Source organism: Ruditapes philippinarum, unplaced genomic scaffold (assembly GCF_026571515.1).
Source record: "Ruditapes philippinarum isolate M1 unplaced genomic scaffold, ASM2657151v2 ctg35_1_1_1_1, whole genome shotgun sequence".
NCBI lineage: Eukaryota > Metazoa > Mollusca > Bivalvia > Venerida > Veneridae > Ruditapes > Ruditapes philippinarum.
In genome coordinates this window covers 128,947-152,200 of record NW_026861019.1, presented here as the reverse complement: position 1 = coordinate 152,200, position 23,254 = coordinate 128,947, and the positions used below count along the sequence as shown (strand labels likewise).

The following is a 23,254-nucleotide window of genomic DNA, read 5'->3' as shown; positions in this document are numbered from 1 at the left end:
ATCAGAGTTAACCAATAGATAAGAGCGATATATAGAAAGAAATTGTTATCCTTCTAACATGTTTAATTCATGGAAAAAGCAGACACTATTACATATATAGTTCAATGAATTACTGTTGCCTTAGACAATACATTATTGCTAACAAACTATTATCAACAACCTGTTTTATATTTGCATATAAAGATATAAATTCAATTAATAGTTATACCTTGTAACCATTTATCCAGCACATCTTTTAGTCTGTTTTTAGTAGAGAGTATAAACTCAGGTTTGAGGAGTTGCTGCCCCTGGAATTCTTCATGGACACCAGAGTGGTCTAACATTTCATTACCAGTGGGGACAGATGAATGTTCCAGGTTATAGTAGGCAAATATCAACTTAAGCTGACTTATACCTAGAGATGTACACTGAAACTCTGAACGTCTAGTTACCTGTTAATATAATACAGAAGTCTATAACATCTTGGGTTTATTTCATTTGGAAAATTTTCCCCATTAGAGTAAATGGGCAGATTTATATTTCCTTTCTATTTAGCAAACTTTTACTATAACATGGTAGTTGTTCAATTTTGTTATGAGTGGTATTCAGACTGATTTACAGTAAGGATATAACTGCTGAAACACTACAGAAAATAATCCTCTACTCTGCTTATAGCTAGTGTTTACATATGAAAAAACTCCACTGAGGTCCATATTACATGAAATTTGAATGACTTACATAGATCAGCTGGGTTAAGCAGAAAGATATACACAATATAAATAAATTATAAGTATATGTTACCTGGTAAAGAGTTATATTTATAGCTATGTTATGTTACCTTGTCTAGAGTTATATGTGTAGATATGTAATGTTTCCTAGTCTAGAGTTATATATGTGCATATGTAATGTTACCTTGTCTAGAGTTATATGTGTACAAATATAATGTTACCTGGTCTAGAGTTATATGTGTAGATATGTAATGTTACCTGGTCTAGAGTTATATGTGTACAAATATAATGTTACCTTGTCTAGAGTTATATGTGTAGATATGTAATGTTACCTGGTCTAGAGTTATATGTGTAGATATGTAATGTTACCTTGTCTAGAGTTTTATGTGTAGATATGTAATGTTACCTGGTCTAGAGTTATATGTGTAGATATGTAATGTTACCAGGTCTAGAGTTATATGTGTAGATATGTAATGTGACCTTGTCTAGAGTTTTATGTGTAGATATGTAATGTTTCCTAGTCTAGAGTTATATGTGTAGATATGTAATGTTTACTAGTCTAGAGTTATATATGTGCATATGTAATGTTACCTGGTCTAGAGTTATATGTGTAGATATGTAATGTTACCTGGTCTAGAGTTATATGTGTAGATATGTAATGTTACCTTGTCTAGAGTTTTATGTGTAGATATGTAATGTTTCCTAGTCTAGAGTTATATATGTAGATATGTAATGTTACCTGGTCTAGAGTTATATGTGTAGATATGTAATGTTACCTTGTCTAGAGTTATATGTGTAGATATGTAATGTTACCAGGTCTAGAGTTATATGTGTAGATATGTAATGTTACCTGGTCTAGAGTTATATGTGTAGATATGTAATGTGACCTTGTCTAGAGTTTTTATGTGTAGATATGTAATGTTTCCTAGTCTAGAGTTATATATGTGCATATGTAATGTTACCTGGTCTAGAGTTATATGTGTAGATATGTAATGTTACCTTGTCTAGAGTTTTATGTGTAGATATGTAAATGTTTCCTAGTCTAGAGTTATATGTGTAGATATGTAATGTTTACTAGTCTAGAGTTATATATATGTGCATATGTAATGTTACCTGGTCTAGAGTTATATGTGTAGATATGTAATGTTACCAGGTCTAGAGTTATATGTGTAGATATGTAATGTTACCTGGTCTAGAGTTATATGTGTAGATATGTAATGTTACCTTGTCTAGAGTTTTATGTGTAGATATGTAATGTTTCCTAGTCTAGAGTTATATATGTGCATATGTAATGTTACCTGGTCTAGAGTTATATGTGTAGATATGTAATGTTACCTTGTCTAGAGTTTTATGTGTAGATATGTAATGTTTCCTAGTCTAGAGTTATATGTGTAGATATGTAATGTTTACTAGTCTAGAGTTATATATGTGCATATGTAATGTTACCTGGTCTAGAGTTATATGTGTAGATATGTAATGTTACCAGGTCTAGAGTTATATGTGTAGATATGTAATGTTACCTGGTCTAGAGTTATATGTGTAGATATGTAATGTTACCTTGTCTAGAGTTTTATGTGTAGATATGTAATGATTCCTAGTCTAGAGTTATATATGTGCATATGTAATGTTACCTGGTCTAGAGTTATATGTGTAGAAATATAATGTTACCTTGTCTAGAGTTATATGTGTAGATATGTAATGTTTCCTAGTCTAGAGTTATATATGTGCATATGTAATGTTACCTGGTCTAGAGTTATATGTGTAGATATGTAATGTTACCTGGTCTAGAGTTATATGTGTACATATGTAATGTTACCTAATCTAGAGTTATATGTGTACATATGTAATGTTACCTGGTCTAGAGTTATATGTGTACATATGTAATGTTACCTGGTCTAGAGTTATATGTGTACATATGTAATGTTACCTGGTCTAGAGTTATATGTGTACATATGTAATGTTACATGGTCTATAATCATATGTGTAGATATGTAATGTTACCTGGTCTAGAGTTATATGTGTAGATATGGCCTCTGGTTTCTCATGGGTTACACATTCATATAAGATATCTGATAGCACTTGTAGTAGATCTTCATGCTGAAAGAAAAAAAAATATATGAAATGATAATAGCATTTTCCAAAACTTAGAAATCACTTCATTATATATGGTTTTATAATCAAGTAATGAAACACTTTTATTCTACGACATTTGAGAAACTAAAATAAATTTGAACAAGCCACAGTAAACTTTAAAAACTTCAAATGGAAAAATCTGTTCTACAAACTAATGAATGTATAGAACATCATGAAAAGAAACAAAATATTAAGTTAAAAATTTACTTTAATATTGTATAATTATAAATGTCAACCAATAAGAAAGGTTCAGTCAGGAAATATATAACAATTACTTACAGTATCGCCATGTTTACTAAAGAAGTACTCAGTCAGTGCTATAACCTTACTATCTGATGTAAATGCTTTAATGATGTCAGGCTGAAAATATAAAATAAACATACTGTCAGACATGTCCTTCAAATGTCATTTTTACATCATAAAAACATAACATGGAAACAAGGAACAAATGTGTGTGCACAATAGAGGTTATATGGCATCTTTCCAGCTTTACTGGTGGAGGAAGACCTCAGGAACCCCTTAGTGCATTACTTCAGACAAGTACGGGCACCTGGATATAACCATCAGCGTTCTGTAAGCTAGCTGGATAACAACAACTGTGTTTATTTAGTTTCTCCTAATACAAAGCTAATTTCTACCAAACTGTAAATAACGAAATATCTTAAAGCTTATCCTACAGCATACTCATTACTAAAATGTTTTATCTCAGATAAATATATAAATATAAAGTGCTAGAAATAAGATGAAGGTTTACAAACTGAAAGAATAAAAACATTGGTATTACCTTAACACAAGTTTGTGATGACTGGTCCACTGTCAGAGATTTGGCAAGCATACTTCTATAACCCTGTTGATATATATAAAATAATTTTGTTTGTTGGTTTGTTTTGGGTTTTAGGTCACACCGACACAGTATAGGTCATTTGGCGACGTTCCAGCTTAACTGGTGGAAGAAAACCTCAGGTGCCCTTCCGTGCATTATTTCAGGCATAAACGGGCACCTGAGTAGAACCACCGACGTTCTGTAAGCTAGCTGGATAGCTTCCTCACATGAAAGAATCCAAGTCCCTGTCGGGATTTGAACCCACAGTGGTGAGGGGCAAGTGGTTTGAAGTCAGTGATTTAACCACTCGGCCACGGACGCCCCAATAAAATAATTTTGTTTGGGTTATCATGTATTCAGAAGAACACGAGTTACAGATTTCATTACAAATATTCATTTGTATGACGAAAATTTAATAATACTGATATAACTTATTTTGTTCATGAAATTTTATTGCCATAAATAAACCCTACATTTTGTCTTATAATCCCATATACTTTTTGATGTAGGAAATAAAACTTATTTTTTAAAATCATCTTAAATGCTGTATTATAACCAAATCATATATGCTGTGTTGTAATCAACATCAAAGAATTAAAATAACATTTTTTCTCACTAAAGTCATGCAATGAATCACCTTAGGATCTTCTACATATGAAAGATGACCAGCTCTCTGTTTCACATACAATGTTCCATTATGTTTTAATAGTAACCTGCAACATAAATACAGATAACACATTAATAATATCACATTTATACTGTCACCACTTTCTATGTTAAACTTGATATCTGCATTTAAAATACTGAAACATAAGCTAACAGCTGTTGCCATCAAGACAGGACAAACCATTCTGCATGTTCATGCAATCTGACCAGGCTTCATACTGTTGGCTGACTAATGTCAAATGTTCAGCTTGACCCAATCAAAATTGACAATGATCAGTACCAAAAATTACAGGTGACATTGTTATAATAACATAAAATTATATCTAGTTAACATTGTCTAAATACTTTGAGCAGACTGATGACTCTTGCAGTGTCATGCTTCAAGAAAAAACTCAATATGAGATACTTACTTTAAGCTCTTCCAGTTTTTATCTTTGTGAAATACAATCGGCCAATATCTCGGTCCAAGTATTTTGATCTGAAATATATACCGGTATTATCTTTAAAGAGAAACTTCAATACAAAAAGTGAGGAAGTCGTAATTTAATATCACTCTGTTTTCTGATATCAAAATTTTAACTGTTCACAATTTCTTGTCATTCTTTCTTAAACATTTACAAAAAGAAATACTTTACTTCCACAACAATCTTATATGATTCAACTAATCTTAGCTAATTTAGTTTAAAATATAAATTATAAAGCTCTGTAATATTTCAACATTTATGATTACCCAGTATATTGTTGAATTAAGTGTTCCATACTAACTCTTACCTCGTTAAATATTTTAAATAGATTTGTGCATCTTTCAATATAATCAAAAGTAATCATTAATTTTTGAAAAAAATCAAAATATATACTGACTGACTAGGAAGCAGTGCAGACCATGATCAGACTGATGTGCTGTCTGTGTCATCTGATCATGGTTTGAACTTGTGACATGGGTAGATTCAGTCACTGACAATAGGCTTAAGGTTAACTTGAAAATAGACTAAGGGTTAACTAAGACAGAATCTAAAAAGCCTAGTATATGCTGTAAATAAATGTAATAGAAAATGGGGATATGCAATATGAAATGATAGAATAAACTCACCTCTTGTAGAAGATCAAGTTCTGGTAATGTACATGGTGCTGATGTTCTATATGACTCATTACAATAATGCTCTGTATCCTGGCAACACAAATATTAATATAATACTTATGTCATATCAAAATATTCTTACAAATACATATAACATTTCTATTCTACTGATAACTAGAAATACTCATGATTTGTTTAAAACAAAGAAAATCTGATCAAACATAAATGGAGAAGAATAAATAAATGGAACAGCACTTCAACACCATGATAAGTTTCACTAATTTTATTATCAACCAGATATTTATTATAAACACCTTCATCAGGAATCTTATCTAAATTTTATCAAATATTACAGTCTTAACCAAATGTCTAAAAAGCTAATCACCTTAAAATTTTATTTCTTCTAATACATACATGCACTAAATACCTGATTTCTGAAATATGCAAAACTTTTGACAAACACATTTTACACAAAATCAACGTTGATTTAGCTATAATTTGCTTACTTTAAACCTGATTTCTATAGGAACATAGCAGGGAAATCCTGTATCAACATCTCGTGGTAACATTGTTCTTAACTCTGATGCTAGGACATACAGGTGACGGAATGCTTGTAAATGATACCTGTAATTATAATGCTGATCATAAAATTCATGTCCATACTCAAGGAAGTAAAATTCTGATAGATTTTCAGTAGTAAAATAAGTCTTGCAAACAAGTTTGTTTCCTTACATCTATATGTAAAGTGATCAAAAGTAAAAACAACACAATTGAATATACTCAGTAGCTTCACTTTCATTTCAACATAAGTGCCAAGGGCAAGAAACTGAAGAGAATAGGGTATTATCATAATACAATCTGACAAATCAATTCAATGCTGGGATATCACATATTGACTTACTAGTACTTACTTTAAACATGTTTATTTACACTTGACTGTATAAAATTTCTTGTCATCTATATTAATATTTATTTATAATTTTCAAGTTTCATATTGATGAATCTTACATAACTTACTGGTACTTACTTTAAACATGTTTATTTACATTTGATTGTATAAAATTTCTTGTCACCTTTATTAATAATTATAAATCATTTTCAAGTTTGATTCCTGAGACTAACATGTACAAGTGTAATTTGAGGAAACATGATTGCCACCAAAGTAGGGCTCAAATCCTACAGTACCTGGGTTGAGAGGCAGGCACCTAAACCAATACACCATCACTCCCCATTAATGTACACAAGTTTAAAGTGATACTTCAATAAATAAACATTTAAATACTCAAACATACCTATTGTCATTACTATGAGTAGGGAACTTGGGGAAGAAAGCACACAACATTACAGCTATAGCTTCATCTTTGGTGCTCAATGTGTACCTAAAATAAATAAAATCTCATGTTACCATAAACTATGTTCTAATCATCTGTATCACACATAGAACAACAGATTACAAACAATTTAACTTATTTCAATATATTTGTAACAGAAAATTTTGTTCAAATACAAAAACAGTTCCCATGAAATGAAGATCAAAACAGAGCAAAATAACATAAAATATGTTCACAAGGATATTACTAGCTCTTTGGCCAGTGCACTGTGTTTACCTCATCAAAAATGGTTTCTTAAAATCATATGCTGTTTAGCAGATATTTCTGTGAATCCAGTCCATTGCCATTTTAACTAAGAAAAGGACCTCGACTGATATTATATAAACAAGATATGTTTGTAAAACATGTATGCCCCCTATCGGTAGCCAATTAGTCATGTGATCAGGTTATTATGCATGACTTCTGACCCAGTGAACAAAAAATTAATAAGGGTTATCTACTGGTCATGACTAGTCACAAGGTAATAATTATTGTGACCCCATAGGTTGTGTGCAGCAATTTAAGTTATTACAAATCTTACCAAATAATATATGCATAAATTTTATAAATCATGTAGGCCTCATTAATGACAGCCAAGTTGTTATATTACATAAGACCTTCAAATGTGTATACCAAAAGGATTTTTAGTTTAATATAAAAATATCAACCATGGCAACTTGAGTTGTTGAGTTATTGGTCAGAAACCATCTTTAAGTACAAGGTCAATATGTCACTGACCCCTTGACCCCAAAATCAATAGGGGTCATCTGCTGGTCATGAACAAGCATCATACCAAGTTTGAAGTTTCTAGGCCTAAGCATTCTTTAGTTTTTGATTGGAAAGCGTTTTTACCTACAAGGTCAATGTGACCTTGACCTTTGACCTCTTGACCCCAAAATCAATAGGGGTCATCTGCTGGTCATGACCAATCATCACACCAAGTTTCCTACAAGGTCACTGTAAACTTGACCTTTGACTCCTTGACCCCAAAATCAATAGGGGTCATCTGCTGGTCATGACCAATCACCACACCAAGTTTGAAGTACCTTGGCCTAAGCGTTCTTTAGTTATTAATCGGAAACCCTTTTTACCTACAAGGTCAATGTGACCTTGACCTTTGACCCATTGATCAAAAATTCAATAGGGGTCATCTGCTGGTCATGACAAATCATCACAGCAAGTTTGAAGTTCCTAGGCCTAAGCATTCTTTAGATATTGATCGGAAACCGTTTTTACCTACAAGGTCAATGTGACCTTGACCTTTGACCCCTTAACCCCAAAATCGATAGGGGTCATCTGCTGGTCATGACCAATCATCACATGAAGTTTGAAGTTTCTAGGCCTAAGTGTTTTTTAGTTATTGATCGGAAACCATTTTTACCTACACGGTCAATGTGACCTTGACCTTTGACCCCTTGACCCTTAAATCAATAGAGGTCATCTGCTGGTCATGACCAATCATCACACCAAGTTTGAAGTTCCTAGGCCTAAGTGTTCTTTAGTTATTGATCGGAAACCGTATTTACTTACAAGGTCAATGTGACCTTGACCTTTGACCCCTTTACCCCAAAATCAATAGGGGTCATCTACTGGTCATGACCAATCATCATACCAAGTTTGAAGTTCCTAGGCCTAAACATTCTTTAGTTATTGATCGGAAACAGTTTTTACTTACAAGGTCAATTTGGCCTTGACCTTAGACCCCTTGACCCCAAAATCAATAGGGGTCATCTAATGGTCATGACCAATCACCATACCAAGTTTGAAGTCCCTAGGCCTAAGGGTTCTTTAGTTATCACTCAGAAACCATTTGGTCTACGGGCCGACGGACCGACAGACAGACAAATGCAAAGCAATATACCCCCTCTTCTTTGAAGTGGGGGCATAAAAAAGATTTTTGATAAAAAAAAAAAAACAACAGCTTGAAACACTAAAGTAAGAAGCACGTACTTGCCACCACCTAGGAAGAGTAATCCTATTGCCATACTGATAGCAATATGAGATCCATACATCACATACAGGTTATATGGTGGTCCGACCCGCGACCGGAACATTCTACACATACGTAACACTTCAAGATTACCTGTTCCTGCCATTACCTGTAATCAACATTGATACAAAATGAAGTAATGTATTTATATAGGAGCTTTTTAAGTCCTTCAAAATGGTAAGTTTAATTAACATTCTAAAGAATGAGGGAGAAAAATATTTGTTACACATACACCTTAATTTTAAGTAAATGCTTCACTGCTAGGCAAAATTATTTAAGTGTTTCTAGTTTTCTAAACTATATAAAAATAAGGTGTTATATCATCTTGAAAACTAACTCACCATTGCCATGGAGAGCAGTATTGTCATCATAGAATTTTCTACTGTACTCTTGCCAGCTTGTTCTACTAGAGGTGGTGTAGATATAACCTTTAACGACCGATTCATACACTCTACCTGTACATAATATATAATATCACTTCAATATCTTATTTATATAGTAAAATTAACTGAGTCAAATATACTAACTCTCATCTACATGAACCTATGAGCTGAACTTTTTTTAAAGTAAAAGCTAATTCTGTTAACTATATATGCAAAGACTCTTAAGTGTTTTTAAGATGATTAATTCATAGTAAAATGGTTAGATCTTTAGGTAAACATTATTAATCCTGGGTCAGTCTGCTGGTCTGACCAATATATTAGTGTCATGTGTAAGGAATAAAGTAAGTGCAATAATCAATTATCCCTTTTTTAAATACCCTTACCTATAAGCTATGTCCCTAAAATTCTCTAAATAAAACAACAGGTCTTAATTTTACATTCAAATAGGAATATCATTCAACGAGTAATAAATACGAGCAACAAAATACCAGTGTGTCAAAAGCTTCCTGATTGGCTGATCCAGCAAACTTTAAACCAATCACCATACATGCTCCAGCCACTACATTGCAATATGCCTGACTGAAATATCAAAACATCATATTTCTACAATATTTCATTATTCATATAAAGAAATAGTGCTATAAAAATACAAGTTTTCCTGATTTCTTTTCAAACTCTTAGATGTAATATTCAAGAAAAAGAATAAAACACTGGCTAACTTCACAGATGGGAATATCCACCCCTTGTGTAAATGTTCAATGGAAACAGAACCTCATTACCACCTTTTACAAATATGCCCGTTTAAAAAATCCCTGCATGTACCAGTCATCAGTTAGAGAATCTTACAGTTTTATATATTCTGGCATAAGTTCATTTATCATACATTCAGAAATTATTTCTCAAACAAGGCTAGCAGCATAGCTTTTCTAACAATACAGCTAACAACTCAACATTCAATTTTTTTTTTGGTCATTTTAAAGAAACAAAGGCATGTAGGTAAGGAGATGATTTAGTTTGGCCTATCAACATTGTTATGATATGAGAAGGTTAAATTAAAAAATGTTCAAACACTGAACAGTATACATCTAAAACTGAAAACAAAATGATATATAAGAATTTACCTCATAGTTTCAAAATCTATGGTATTATCCTCATCTTCCATCTGATATTTATGAAAGGCATAGTCTTCCAGTATCTACAAATATTGTCATATAATTCTTGTGAAATAACCAAGGAATATTGCAAGGATTTTGAGTGGGATTTATAGCTGCACAAATCAATGACTTAAATTAACTGTTTTTGTCTGAACTATATATTTAACACTTTTAATATCACACAATTTTCTCAGCAGATGAAATAACTAAAAAGCTTTTAAGAAATTAATTGATAAAAACTTTCAAGAAATTAATTAATAATTAAGCAGATATGGCAAAAATTATATGAATTTGATATATCAATAACTAGAACTGTGTCCAAAGGACACGAATGCCCCCACTGTGCAGATGTGCTCGTAAACAAGAGCATGCATATCTGTATGTAAGATTTTTAAGTGGAACTTTTTATTAAAATCTGCCATCCGGTTTAAGAGGAGTTGCGTTCACAAATTTCTATATGGTATATAGTGAACAAAATCAAGAAAGGGCCAAAATTCTGTTAAATTTGGTCGCAGCAAAAATTCCTTCCTTTACTACCATCTACACATTAAGGTTGTTCATCCCTGGAAGTTTAAGCAAAATCTGCCATCCAGTTTAAGAGGAGTTGCGTTCACAAAATTTCAATATGGTATATAGTGAAAATATCAACAAAGGGCCATAATTCTGTTAAATTTGGTCGCAGCAAAAATTCCTTCCTTTACTACCATCTACACATTAAGGTTGTTCATCCCTGGAAGTTTAAGCAAAATCTGCCATCCGGTTTTAAGAGGAGTTGCGTTCACAAAATTTCTACATAGTATATAGTGAAAAAATCAACAAAGGGCCATAATTCTGTTAAATTTGGTCACAGCAAAAATTCCTTCCTTTACAACCATCTACACATTAAGGTTGTTCATCCCTGGAAGTTTAAGCAAAATCTGCCATCCGGTTTAAGAGGAGTTGCGTTCACAAGATTTCGGGACATATGGACAGACATACGGACGTACTCACAAACGTTAGTTTTACTTATGTGACTTTTCCTTTGATCTTTTTGGCCATTTTTAGTCACACAAGGCTTAAAAAAAGACACACAAGTAAAAACGGAATGAATAGGATCAAAGAGAATTTACTGTTACCAATTGTTCTCCAAGTCACACAAGTACCTCTGGGTTCATACGGACAGACTGACGTACGGATGGAGAGACATGCGGATGGACAGACAAGTGCAACGCTATATGCTCCACACTTATTGGGGGCTTAAAAATCAACAAAGGGCCATAATTCTGTTAAATTTGGTCGCAGCAAAAATTCCTTCCTTTACTTTCATCTACACATTAAGGTTGTTCATCCCTGGAAGTTTAAGCAAAATCTGCCATCTGGTTTAAGAGGAGTTGCGTTCACAAAATTTCTACATAGTATATAGTGAACAAGAGGGCCATGATGGCCCTAGATCGCTCACCTGACTTATCAAACTCATCCAAACAATTACATAGACAAGCATTCTGACCAAGTCTCATGACAGGTGAGTCAAAAATGTGACCACTACAGTGTTAACAAGGATTATCCATATTTGAGCAGTGCAACCTAGTTTTTTACCCAGGTGACACATATTCAAACTTGACCTAGAAAGCATCAAAACAAACTTTCAGACCAATTTCCAGGATACTTGGATCAAAACAGTAGCAACTAGAGTGTTAACAAGATTTTTCTATTTTTAGCTCCGGTGACCTAGTTTCACATGCGATTTCGAACTCATCCAAGCAATTACCTAGACAAGCATCCTGACCAAGTTTGATGATAATTGAGTCGAAAATGTGACCACTAGAATGTTAACAAGGTTTTTCCATATTTGGGCGGTGTGACCTAGTTTTTCATCCAAGATGACCCATGTTCGATTTTGACTTAGAAATCATCAAAACAAACTTTCAGACCAATTAACAGAATATTTGGATCACAACAGTAGCCACTAGAGTGTTAACAAGATTTTTCTATTTTTAGCTCCTGTGACCTAGTTTTTCATCCGAGATGTCCCATGTTCGATTTATTCCCAGCAATGACCTAGACAAGTTTCCTGACCAAGTTTGATGACAATTGAGTCAAAATTGTGACCACTAGAGTGTTAACAAGGTTTTTCTATTTTTAGCTCCGGTGACCTACTTTTTCATCCGAGATGACCCATGTTCAAACTCATCCGAGCTATCACCTTGACAAGCATCTTGACCAAGTTTGATGATGATTGATGCAAAAATGTGACCGCTAGAGTGTTAACAAGGTTTTTCTATTTTTAGCTCCGGTGACCTACTTTTTCATCCGAGATGACCCATGTTCGAACTCATCCAAGCTATCAACTAGATAAGCATCCTGACCAAGTTTGATGATGATTGATGCAAAAATGTGATCACTAGAGTGTTAACAAGGTTTTTCTATTTATAGCTCCGGTGACCTAGTTTTTCATCCGAGATGACCCATATTCGAACTCATCCGAGCTATTATCTAAACAAGCATCCTGACAAAGTTTGATGTTGATTGGGTCAAAAATGTGACCACTAGAGTGTTCACAAGGTTTTTCTATTTTTAGCTCCTGTGACCTAGTTTTTCATCCGAGATGACCCATGTTCGAACTCATCCAAGCAATTGACTAGACAAGCATTCTGACCAAGTTTGATGATGATTGGTTCAAAAATGTGACCACTAGAGTGTTCACAAGGTTTTTCTATTTATAGCTCCTGTGACCTACTTTTTCATCCGAGATGACCCATGTTTGAACTCATCCAAGCTATCACCTTGACAAACATCCTGACCAAGTTTGATGATGATTGGGTCAAAAATGTGACCTCTAGAGTGTTCACAAGGTATTTCTATTTTTAGCTCTTGTGACTTAGTTTTTCATCCGAGATGAGCCATGTTCATACTCATCCGAGCTTTCAACTAGATAAGCATCCTGACCAAGTTTGATGATGATTGAGGCAAAAATGCGACCGCTAGAGTGTTCACAAGCAATTGTGGACGTACGACGGACGACGGACATTCACCGATCCTAAAAGCTCACCCTGAGCAAGCTCAGGTGAGCTAAAAAATCAACAACGGGCCATAATTCTGTTAAATTTGGTCCCAGCAAAAATTCCTTCCTATACTACCATCTACACATCAAGGTTGTTCATCCCTGGAAGTTTAAGCAAAATCTGCCATCCAGTTTAAGATTTCGGGACGTACGGACGGACGTACCAAATTTGATATTTAAGAGGCAAATCAGCTCATAAACTACACCTGGATGTAAGTCCATAAGCAAATTTAGCTTATAAAAACAAAAAAATAGCTCTTAATTTGAATTTTATGAGTTTTTGTTCTTTATTTAACTACGGAATGAAGCTCATAAATATCAAATGTTTGCTCGGGCAGACGTACGGATGGACAGATGTACGGACTGACGGACAAGTGCAACGCTATATGCTCCCCACTTTGTGGAGGCATAAAAATCTAAACATTTAAATTTGAAAAAATATTGTGTTGTCATTAGAGGGTTATCATGTAGAAATTGACCTGAGGAATTGTTTGTTTGAGGAAATCTATGGAAGGTAAAACAGTATCCCACATCACAAGACCTCGAGCTAGTGTCTGAAATAATAATATATATACTTGATAAACAAATCAATGAGTAGCCACCTGTAATGTTATATTACGCTCAAGCTATCATCAGTTACTTTCTTATCTAAAATTCTATATACAACACAACTGATTACCAAACTTATTTTCATAAATGATCTACATTTTATATTTGAGCATATGATTGAAAAAGGCTTCCTTAACTTCTGAAAGAGTCACAAAGTGAAATTCATTTAAATTTCAAGGTTATAAAGCCTTACCCTAAGAAGTAGAAAGTCTGGTCTGACTTGGTCCAGCATAAACTGTGTGTCTGGAACCTGTAACCACTCTGATACTGCTCTATAATATTATAACGAAACTTACATTTACAGAACTCTTTTCTTTGAGAAATCAAACTAACCCTACAGGGGAAGACTCTCCAAATAATGAGGAAATAACTTTTGACCCAATTCTTTTGTACTTGTATATAGCAACTTATATATATGTATATGTGATGTTTGTATCATATAAGATATAAAATATTGTTGAACTTCATACATGAATATAAGTTCAAATATGAACCTGCCAGATTTTTACATTACAGAATAACACATACATTAGCCTTTAAAAGGCCTCTTCCCAGTCAAAGTTTTCTTTAAAATAATGTAGTTTTTTTAAGAAAAAAAAAATCATAATTTACACCAGTTTTTTATTTCCCAAATGAACTGTTTTAGGGATAATTCTTCCCAAAATATAGAGGCTAAGTCTTCTTCAAAATAAAGTGAAAAAATCACTGGTATGTACATATTGAAATAAAATCAGAGTCTGTTCTGTTTTATAAGGTAAGATAAACCTGACTAAATACTTCATATAAATATCAATATAATCTTGTAAAATCATGATGCAATATATCTAAGAGACATTACCTATATTTTCCTATTCTAACAACAAGGTGTTTAATGATATATTACCTGTTTTTTGTGTTGAAGTAAAGCATTCCAAGTGCTAGTGTAGCACCTGGTGATGTCACATCTACATTAACAGTGTCACCTTCCTGTAAAACACAGTAAATGTTTTAATGAACATGTATATCTAAAAGTGTGACAATAGTTGTTTTATTATAGTATTGATGTTTTAATATTGTCTAACGAAAATGTTATTAAAATTAGAAATTTTATGTTGATAAAAAAAATGGGCCCCAAAGCACTTACCTGAATCTGGTAACTTGGGGTCTTGTATCTTTCTTGACTTGGTCCAATCTGTAATGTTGCATAAATAATAGAACACATGAAAATATATTATCTACTAGACTAAATATAAATGTTTTTAAACAGTTTAATGTTCAACTTTTTTGTATTGATAAAGAATGCAATAGTGCACCTTTTATTTAATACATTTGTGTGTAATATTTCACAATTTGACTATCAAAGAAAATAAAAAATATCTTTGAAACAAACTGAAAAACTGAAGAGTAACAAAAATTCTAATAGTATATAATTACCAGTGGCCGTTTGTGACCTCCCACCATAAAATGATATAATGTATCTGCCATACTGAGATCTGATGTCCCCATTGTCTCCTTTCCTTTCTGTAAAATATTACATCTTTCTTAAACTCATAATAATAAGAGCTGTTTATAAACTATATATTTCCTACATTATTGTCCAGAACAGTCACTCACAGCCATTATTTCTAATGTTTTACAAAGTTCAAAAAAGGGCCATAACTCTGTCAAAGTCCATGTTAGAGTAATGAGCCCTGTTAAGTAACCCCCTATTAATCTCTCAAATAAGTATAGAAAGTTTCAAACCATTCCATTCCATAGTTTTGCAGATACCCACTTGCATGCAAAAACTTAACTGAAGTGTGACACAGACAGTAGTTCTCCTTATTCTTCAGATAGTGGAGCTTGAAATGTATGTTTTATATATGTATGTTTTCTGAAATAACTAAACATGCAAGTTAAACTTACACCAAACATAACAAGTCCAAGTGCGAGACCTGCAGCTAGGGAATATGATTCTCTGTCTGTACAATTCTGTAACTCTGGACCAGGTGGTCGACCTATAACAGTATATACAGTCTTGAGTATAAGATTATTTCAGGCACCATTTTCTTCTTATACTTCAGTAAAGAATATTGTACCTCATTATATTTTTGATGAAGACTGCAATAACTTGCTGATAAAATTAAAGGCAGAGCACAAATACCCCATCTTAACTATACTCCTCTTCAACATTTTAATATGTTTGTTTCATTTTACGCCTTTTCCCAACAGTATTTCAGTCATATAGGCGGGTAGTTTCCTAACCATTGTTCCTGGAGAGTTACACCAGTACTAGACTACCTTCCACCGCGCTAAACTACCAAAGCATCTCCCGGGGATCGAACCCACGCCAGAGAGGTAACTGGATTAGAAGTCATCGACTCTAACCCCTCGACCACGGAGGCGGTACATTTTGATATAATGTGAAGGAGAAACCCAATGATAAAATTGTTAAGAGAGTATAAACAATGCTATAGGAAAAAACTAGAGTATAAACAATGCTATAGGAAAAAACTTTATCAATAAAATTTCAAATTTAAAGAATTATATATGTTGTACTGTATCAAAATTTATTGTATTCTTCAATGAACTTCTATTCATTTTCATTGCATATTAAAGTCCAATACTATTAAAGTAAAGTAGGCATGCTATATGTCGGACCTGATGAATAGTAAAATGATATAGAACTTAACAACAAGTGGCGACATACCTATCTCAGCTAAGAGTATATTTGCTGTGTGTCTGTGACCAGTGCCTTGAAATACAAGCCCTACACCAAGTATAGCTGCCACCTGCATGTTATGTGATATATTGAGCTCTGTAGAGGTAGGTGGTAACATTGCTGGTAGATGTATACTTAACATTTTCATTGTTGATAGATCCATAGTGCTACGTCTTTAACAAGAAATATATAAGTTCCTTAATTTACCTATCTTTTTTATCGATTTCGTACATTGAAATTAATGGAAAAATATTTTTAAACAGGATTTTCAATTAAAACTATAAAGCTTTACTTGAAAATAAGAAGCGATTTTCATTACCATGAAAATATCAATGAAATAACAATCAATTAATTTCTAGACCACTCACTTGGCTGCAGCAACTCCTAGCAGCAGACCTATTGTTGTTGTTTCATGTCCCTAAAAATATTTAAAATAATATTTATTATACTAAATGCGTTAATTCAGATATGTTGTTTTAAATTTTATCTTTATTTGCTATGATAAGATGAACAACAGCAAATTTCCTCATAGAGGACAAACTTTTATATCAACTTACATATATTCTGAAGGATTTAAAAATCAAACATTAAAACACTTTTTACAGAATATCTTTTCCAATGACCTAGGCAACATTTTCATAAAGATAATTTCTTAACCTGAGAATAAATTATCTGAAATGAGCTATTTTTATTAACAAAGATTCTTATTCAAACAGATACAATTTAAAAATGTATAAAATATACAAGATAAACTAACCTTACTAAGGTAATTGTGTTTATTAAGTATGTTCATTTTAACAAGATGTTTGTTTAGTCCCAGTGCCATTAAAAATCCTGCATATTCATTGTTCAGTTCATTACTCTTAGGTCTATTGTACATGATCCATGATGAGTCTACTTGAGAGAAATCTGCAATCCTCAATCCTGCGGCAACACCATTATGGAACAGTGGCCATGCTGTCATGTTAGCTGGTGTATCTATATGAGACAAGTCTACTGTTGTATTCCTATAGAAAGAAATATATGTGTAAAACATGCCCAAAATGTACACCTAAATTTTTCAGTCTCACAATGTTGACTACAAATAAGAAAGGTTTATGCAAAACTATCAACATAATACTAAAAGAGCAGAAATCTTTGTGATTAAAAGTGTCTGCCTCTAACAAAAGGATTTTAGATTAAAGCCCTCTCCTGGTTCCTCATATTGGTTGGTTCAAAAAAAGAAAACTCTTAGAGCAGTCTGAATAAAGTTCAAGCATAACCATTATAACTGTGTACAATACTCTTACAGAACAAGATAAAATGGAAAAGAATAAACAATATGACCTTCTATATGGAACATTACCCTTAATTCATTTTAACTATGCATAAAAATTCTGAATAGTAAATGAATAATATAACAATACCTTGGTGGGGCTTTCCCTGTGAGACAGAGTTTAGGTATGGGTAATGTTTCTGTAGATAGAGGATGGTATGTGCTCATTGTAAACATGCCCCTGAAATATGCAATATATTACATTATTTCTTGTTGTGATATATTCTATATCATAATTATCTGAAAATACAGTCAATGGTCACACAAAATATGTAACATTAATTATACTGCAAACCAGGATGTGGAAAACAAAAAGGGTAAATTTGTTTAAAAGAAAGCTTAAGTTTAGTTGTTCAAGTACTAGCAAACCATTTTAAATTAAAATGGTAACATATTTTGAATTTGTAGACAAAACAATAATAGGTTATATTGATAATAGGTTAGAACAAGAGCTGTCACAGGAGACAGCGAAGTTCAACTAATAAAATACTAGACATACTAAGGAAGACAAAACTATGAAAGAAAAATCAATTATGTATAATTATGTTTTAAGTTATAGAAAAAAAATAACATTGTTAACATAAATTCCAAGATTTAGGGGAACAATTTTAGAAATAGTCACACTAGAGTTATGAACCTTGTCACACAACATGTGTGTAATGATAAGAAATATATATTTGAAGATTGAAGTAGATACCTTAAAAAATAAAGAAGTTTTAATATTTCGTAAAGAAAATCCTAAGTCCAGAGAGATAAATCTGTAAATATTGATTCAAGAGTTATGAACATTGTCACATAAAATGTAATTGATGATAAGGAATAAGTATTTGAAGTTTGAGGTAAATATCTTTAAAACTAAAAAAGTTATAGTAAAAAATAACATTTTTCTAGAAAAAAAAATCTAAGTTTATGGGGAGATAATTCTTGCAATATTGGTGTTAGAGTTATGAACCTTGTCACATAAGATGGGGATGATGATAAGGTAAATATATTTGAAGTATGAAATTGATCCCTTAAGAAATAAAGAAGTAACAGTAATAAATAATATTTTTTAAGGAAAATTCTAACTTCAAGGGGAGATAAATCTGAAAATATTGGTGCTAGAGTAATGAACCTTGTCACATAAGATGTGGATGATGATAAGGTACATATATTAGAAGTATGAAGTTCATCCCTTAAGAAATAAAGAAATATCAGTAAGAAATAGTATTTTTTAAGGAAAATTCTAAGTTCAAGGGGAGATAAATCTGAAAATATTGGTGCTAGAGTTACCTTGTCACATAAGATGTGGTTGATGATAAGGAACATATATTTGAAGTTTGAAGTTGATACCTTAAGAAATGACAAAGTTATAGTGAAAAATATTTTACTGCACCAAAACTTTAATCTGAAATCTGGACGCAGACGCTGGGGCGAGTAGGACAGCTCTCCATATACTTCGTATAGTCGAGCTAAAAATTAAAGTTACTGAAATCTAACCTGCCAACAGATAGAGCCATAGTTCTGATACATATTGCATATAAATGTCGTTCCTGCTCCTCTATAAAATCATGGTCACTGAAAATATAACAATCATTCTACATATGTTTCACAAGCTGATTCTAGCATATACAACATTTAAACAAGAGGGCCATGATGGCCCTGAGGTCGCTCACCTGTATATAGGCCCCTGGAGCGGGGCCAGTTTAAACCCAAGGGCTTTTATTTGAACAAACTTGGAAGACACCCATTAGAAGATGTTTCATGATGTTAAGTTTTTACTACACACATATAATGAAAAACAATGACCTTCCCACCCCCCGGCAGGGCCAATTTAATCCAAAGGCTTTTATTTGAACAAACTTGGTACACACCAATAAGAAGATGTTTCATGCTGAACATCTAAGCTCTAGCTCATTGGGTTTTTTAAAAGAAGATTTTTTTAAGTTTTTACTATACACATATAGTTAAATACAATGACACCCCTGGGGCGGGGCCAGTTTTGACCCCAGGGCTTTTATTTGAACAAACTTTGTAGACACTTACTAGAAGATGTTTCATGCTTAATATCTAAACTCTAGCTATTTGGGTTTTTTCAAAGAAGATTTTAAGTTTTTGCTATACACATATAAGAAAAATCAATGACCCCCGGGGCGGGGCCAATTTTGACCCCAGGTCTTTTGCTCTTTTATTTGAACAAACTTTGTAGACACTCACTAGAAGATGTTTCATGCTTAATATCTAAACTCTAGCTATTTGGGTTTTTTCAAAGAAGATTTTTTAAGCTTTTGCTATAGACATATAAGGAAAATCAATGACCCCCGGGGCGGGGCCAATTTTGACCCCAGGGCTTTTATTTGAACAATCTTGGTAGACACCTATTAGAACATGTTTGATGCTAAATATCTTAGCTCTAGCTCTTTGAGTTCTTTAAAAGAAGATTTTTTAAGTTTTTACTAAATGCATATAGGGAAAATCAATGACCCCCTGGGGCGGGGCCAATTTTGACCCCAGGGCTTTTATTTGAACAAACTTGGTAGACACTCATTAGAACATGTTTCATGCTAAATATCTTAGCTCTAGCTCTTTGAGTTCTTTAAAAGAAGATTTTTTAAGTTTTTACTATATGCACATATGGAAAATCAATGACCCCCTGGGGCGGGGCAAATTTTGTCCCAAGGGCTTTTATTTGAACAAACTTGGTAGACACTTACTAGAAGATGTTTCATGCCAAATATCTAAGCTCTAGCTCTTAGGGTTTTTTAAAAGAAGATATTTAAAGTTTTTTCTTTCGGTTGCCATGGCAACCAGAGTTCTGCATGGAATTAAATTCTTTGAACAATTTTTAAAGGTGACCACCAAAGGAACATTCCTGTGAAGTTTGGATGAAATTGGCCTAGTGGTTTATGAGGAGATGTCATTTAAAGTAAAAGTTTACGGACGACGGACGGACGACGGCCGGACGACGGACGAAAAGCGATCACAAAAGCTCACCCTGTCACTTTGTGACAGGTGAGCTAAAAATTGTTCCTTATTATAACAAGCAATTGTTTTTGCAATATTCACAAATAAATTACTTTTTATGATGTTTAGCAAATACTGGTAACAATAAAAAAATATCTTTTTCTATACATTTGTAATGAAATGAGTTTGATAATAAGTACTTAAAAATATATTTCAAATGCGCTAATTAGTAGAAGCATAGACCCCAAAACGGAATAATGAATATACTAGTGTCAGAAATACACTAAGTTAAAACATCTGCTGTGACCTAGGGACCTAGGTTGTGCATGAGACACATTGTTTATTTATGGTGATCATGTGAACAAACTTATCTTGAGATCTCATCATGAATGCAGAGGCTATAGACTGATGACTAACTCTAACTGCACCTTGAACTACATGACAAATACATCAAGTTGACCTTAACATTTGAGTTGGGGTCTTGTATAATCACCTAGTCTTCTACTTGTGGTCAGGTATACTGATTTATTTTGTAATCCCATCATGCATGCAGAAGTACACGTATATAAATTTTACAACACACACTCATACAGACAGAGGTAACAGAAGTAAATAGTTTTACCTTATTTCTGGTTTTTGTACTAGAGATATTCTAGCTGGTCTTGAGGACTGTAATAATCTCCTAGCTTCTTGTACTCTTAGATCCTCGCTAAATCTCAACCTCAAATACTGTAATATTGTTCATATATAATCATGATAACTAAATAATACTAAACTACTTTACATGTTACACCTTATCTTAAATATCGAGTTAGCCAATCAAGTAACATGGATATTACTTTAGCAGTCTTAATTTAGCAAATCACAATAAAGGTGCAAATTGTCATAGTAAACAGTGGTATAAAGTGGAACAGTTTGTAATTTTAGACTAATAAAAAATAAAGATGCCTTTAAGTAAAAAAATCTCAAGATGAGGGTTTCATTTAGCTGCTATTTACAAAATGGGAACTGTAATGAAATTAACAAAGTGTAAATGTCTTTCTTCTGCAAATGTATACTTTCGTACATATTGTATCTAGAGTCTTGTACATTAGTATTATCATACCATAAGTTGTGTGTACATTACACCTTTAAATCACAAGATTCGTAACTCATAAATATCATCATATCAAGAATCAGGTCACATGTTGAGCATACATTACACAACTAAATTACAAGAGTGGAACTGACAACACAATAATATTAACCTCATCATCAAGATGTTCCATGCCATCATCTTCTTCTTTTGTCCCTTGAGATTGAGGGCTAGGTTTTCTCTTGAAAATTCCTGGGGGTGGGGACACATCTTCTCTATCTTGTAGTGACATCAACTTGCTTATGTCTTCTCGACCAATTAGAGCATAGGATTCCTCTGGCCAATCAGATGGAGGGTTACATCTACAGTGAAATATGGCCTCCCTAATTGGAAGAGCTATTCCAACTGGCAGGTAAGTTAAATCTCTTTCTGTCATACCTGTGAATAATTAATGTTCATACTAATTTTAATATATTTTTCAAGCTTGAAAGTTCTTGCAAACTTATTTAATATCATAAATCGCTTACACCATCACTGTAGAGGTCATAAAGATACCTTCATGCATGAGCCGACATCTAAGTAGAACCAAAGACATTCTGTAAGCTTGCATAGATAGCTTCCTTACAAGTCCAAGGCAGGACTCAAACAAAAAGCTGTGGGGTGGGGGTGGGGGTGGGGGCAAGTAGTATATAGTCAAAGACTTTAACCACTTGGCCATGGATGCCCCACTACAATGTATAAAGTTATGCTCAGAAATGCTACATAGAAACTTACCAAGTTGTGTCATGTACAGTACCACTCTTTCTAGATAATTATGTGTAGGACTGGCTCTACAGAAACTCCTTGACATAGAAATATCACAAGTTGGTGCCTATGACCTAAATGAAAATATCAGAACAATTAGCATTAGTTAACATAGTACTAAAATTGAATCCAGCTAAATTTATTAAATGGACTTTCCCTGTTTGTTCATTTTGGACAGCCTATAAATAGTTTAAGGGAGTTACTGAAACTAAAGGTCCATTATTATGGCTGCTAACATGTTGAGCTATAAGAAAGTATACCAGAATTTCTAGACAACCTTGTGTTTTCTTGGTGACCATAACAATATTCATTGAGTTTTTTTAAACCTTATCATCGGATGGAAAATAATGAACAGTACAGATCTTAAAAGAAAAGGTTCTTCATTTATTGAAGTGGTATTGTCTTTAAACTTCAGCAAATACGATAATTAAAATTTCTATTCAAAACTTTAGACATTACCTGAAGGTGGCACTTTTTTCAGACA

At 33.0% G+C, this 23,254-nt stretch overlaps 1 protein-coding gene across 1 annotated transcript in view; it reads right to left on the bottom strand.

The window, feature by feature from the left end:
• The window catches only part of LOC132714240 (anaphase-promoting complex subunit 1-like), a 41,695-nt gene that overhangs the window by 2,524 nt on the left and 15,917 nt on the right, over positions 1 to 23,254 (bottom strand). Inside the window, exons 16-41 of the mRNA XM_060697047.1 lie at positions 22,139 to 22,328; positions 21,514 to 21,620; positions 19,428 to 19,505; positions 18,040 to 18,129; positions 17,391 to 17,640; positions 17,002 to 17,051; positions 16,622 to 16,806; positions 15,838 to 15,929; positions 15,367 to 15,453; positions 15,077 to 15,124; positions 14,837 to 14,919; positions 14,147 to 14,225; positions 13,824 to 13,898; positions 10,272 to 10,345; positions 9,639 to 9,729; positions 9,109 to 9,222; positions 8,728 to 8,876; positions 6,700 to 6,786; positions 5,914 to 6,031; positions 5,420 to 5,497; positions 4,740 to 4,807; positions 4,301 to 4,376; positions 3,625 to 3,687; positions 3,120 to 3,200; positions 2,709 to 2,804; positions 209 to 431 (exon numbers count right to left, since the gene is read on the bottom strand). Of these exons, the coding sequence (XP_060553030.1) occupies positions 209 to 431; positions 2,709 to 2,804; positions 3,120 to 3,200; positions 3,625 to 3,687; positions 4,301 to 4,376; positions 4,740 to 4,807; positions 5,420 to 5,497; positions 5,914 to 6,031; positions 6,700 to 6,786; positions 8,728 to 8,876; positions 9,109 to 9,222; positions 9,639 to 9,729; positions 10,272 to 10,345; positions 13,824 to 13,898; positions 14,147 to 14,225; positions 14,837 to 14,919; positions 15,077 to 15,124; positions 15,367 to 15,453; positions 15,838 to 15,929; positions 16,622 to 16,806; positions 17,002 to 17,051; positions 17,391 to 17,640; positions 18,040 to 18,129; positions 19,428 to 19,505; positions 21,514 to 21,620; positions 22,139 to 22,328 (2,732 nt within the window). The remainder of the gene's footprint in view (positions 1 to 208; positions 432 to 2,708; positions 2,805 to 3,119; positions 3,201 to 3,624; positions 3,688 to 4,300; positions 4,377 to 4,739; positions 4,808 to 5,419; positions 5,498 to 5,913; positions 6,032 to 6,699; positions 6,787 to 8,727; positions 8,877 to 9,108; positions 9,223 to 9,638; positions 9,730 to 10,271; positions 10,346 to 13,823; positions 13,899 to 14,146; positions 14,226 to 14,836; positions 14,920 to 15,076; positions 15,125 to 15,366; positions 15,454 to 15,837; positions 15,930 to 16,621; positions 16,807 to 17,001; positions 17,052 to 17,390; positions 17,641 to 18,039; positions 18,130 to 19,427; positions 19,506 to 21,513; positions 21,621 to 22,138; positions 22,329 to 23,254) is intronic.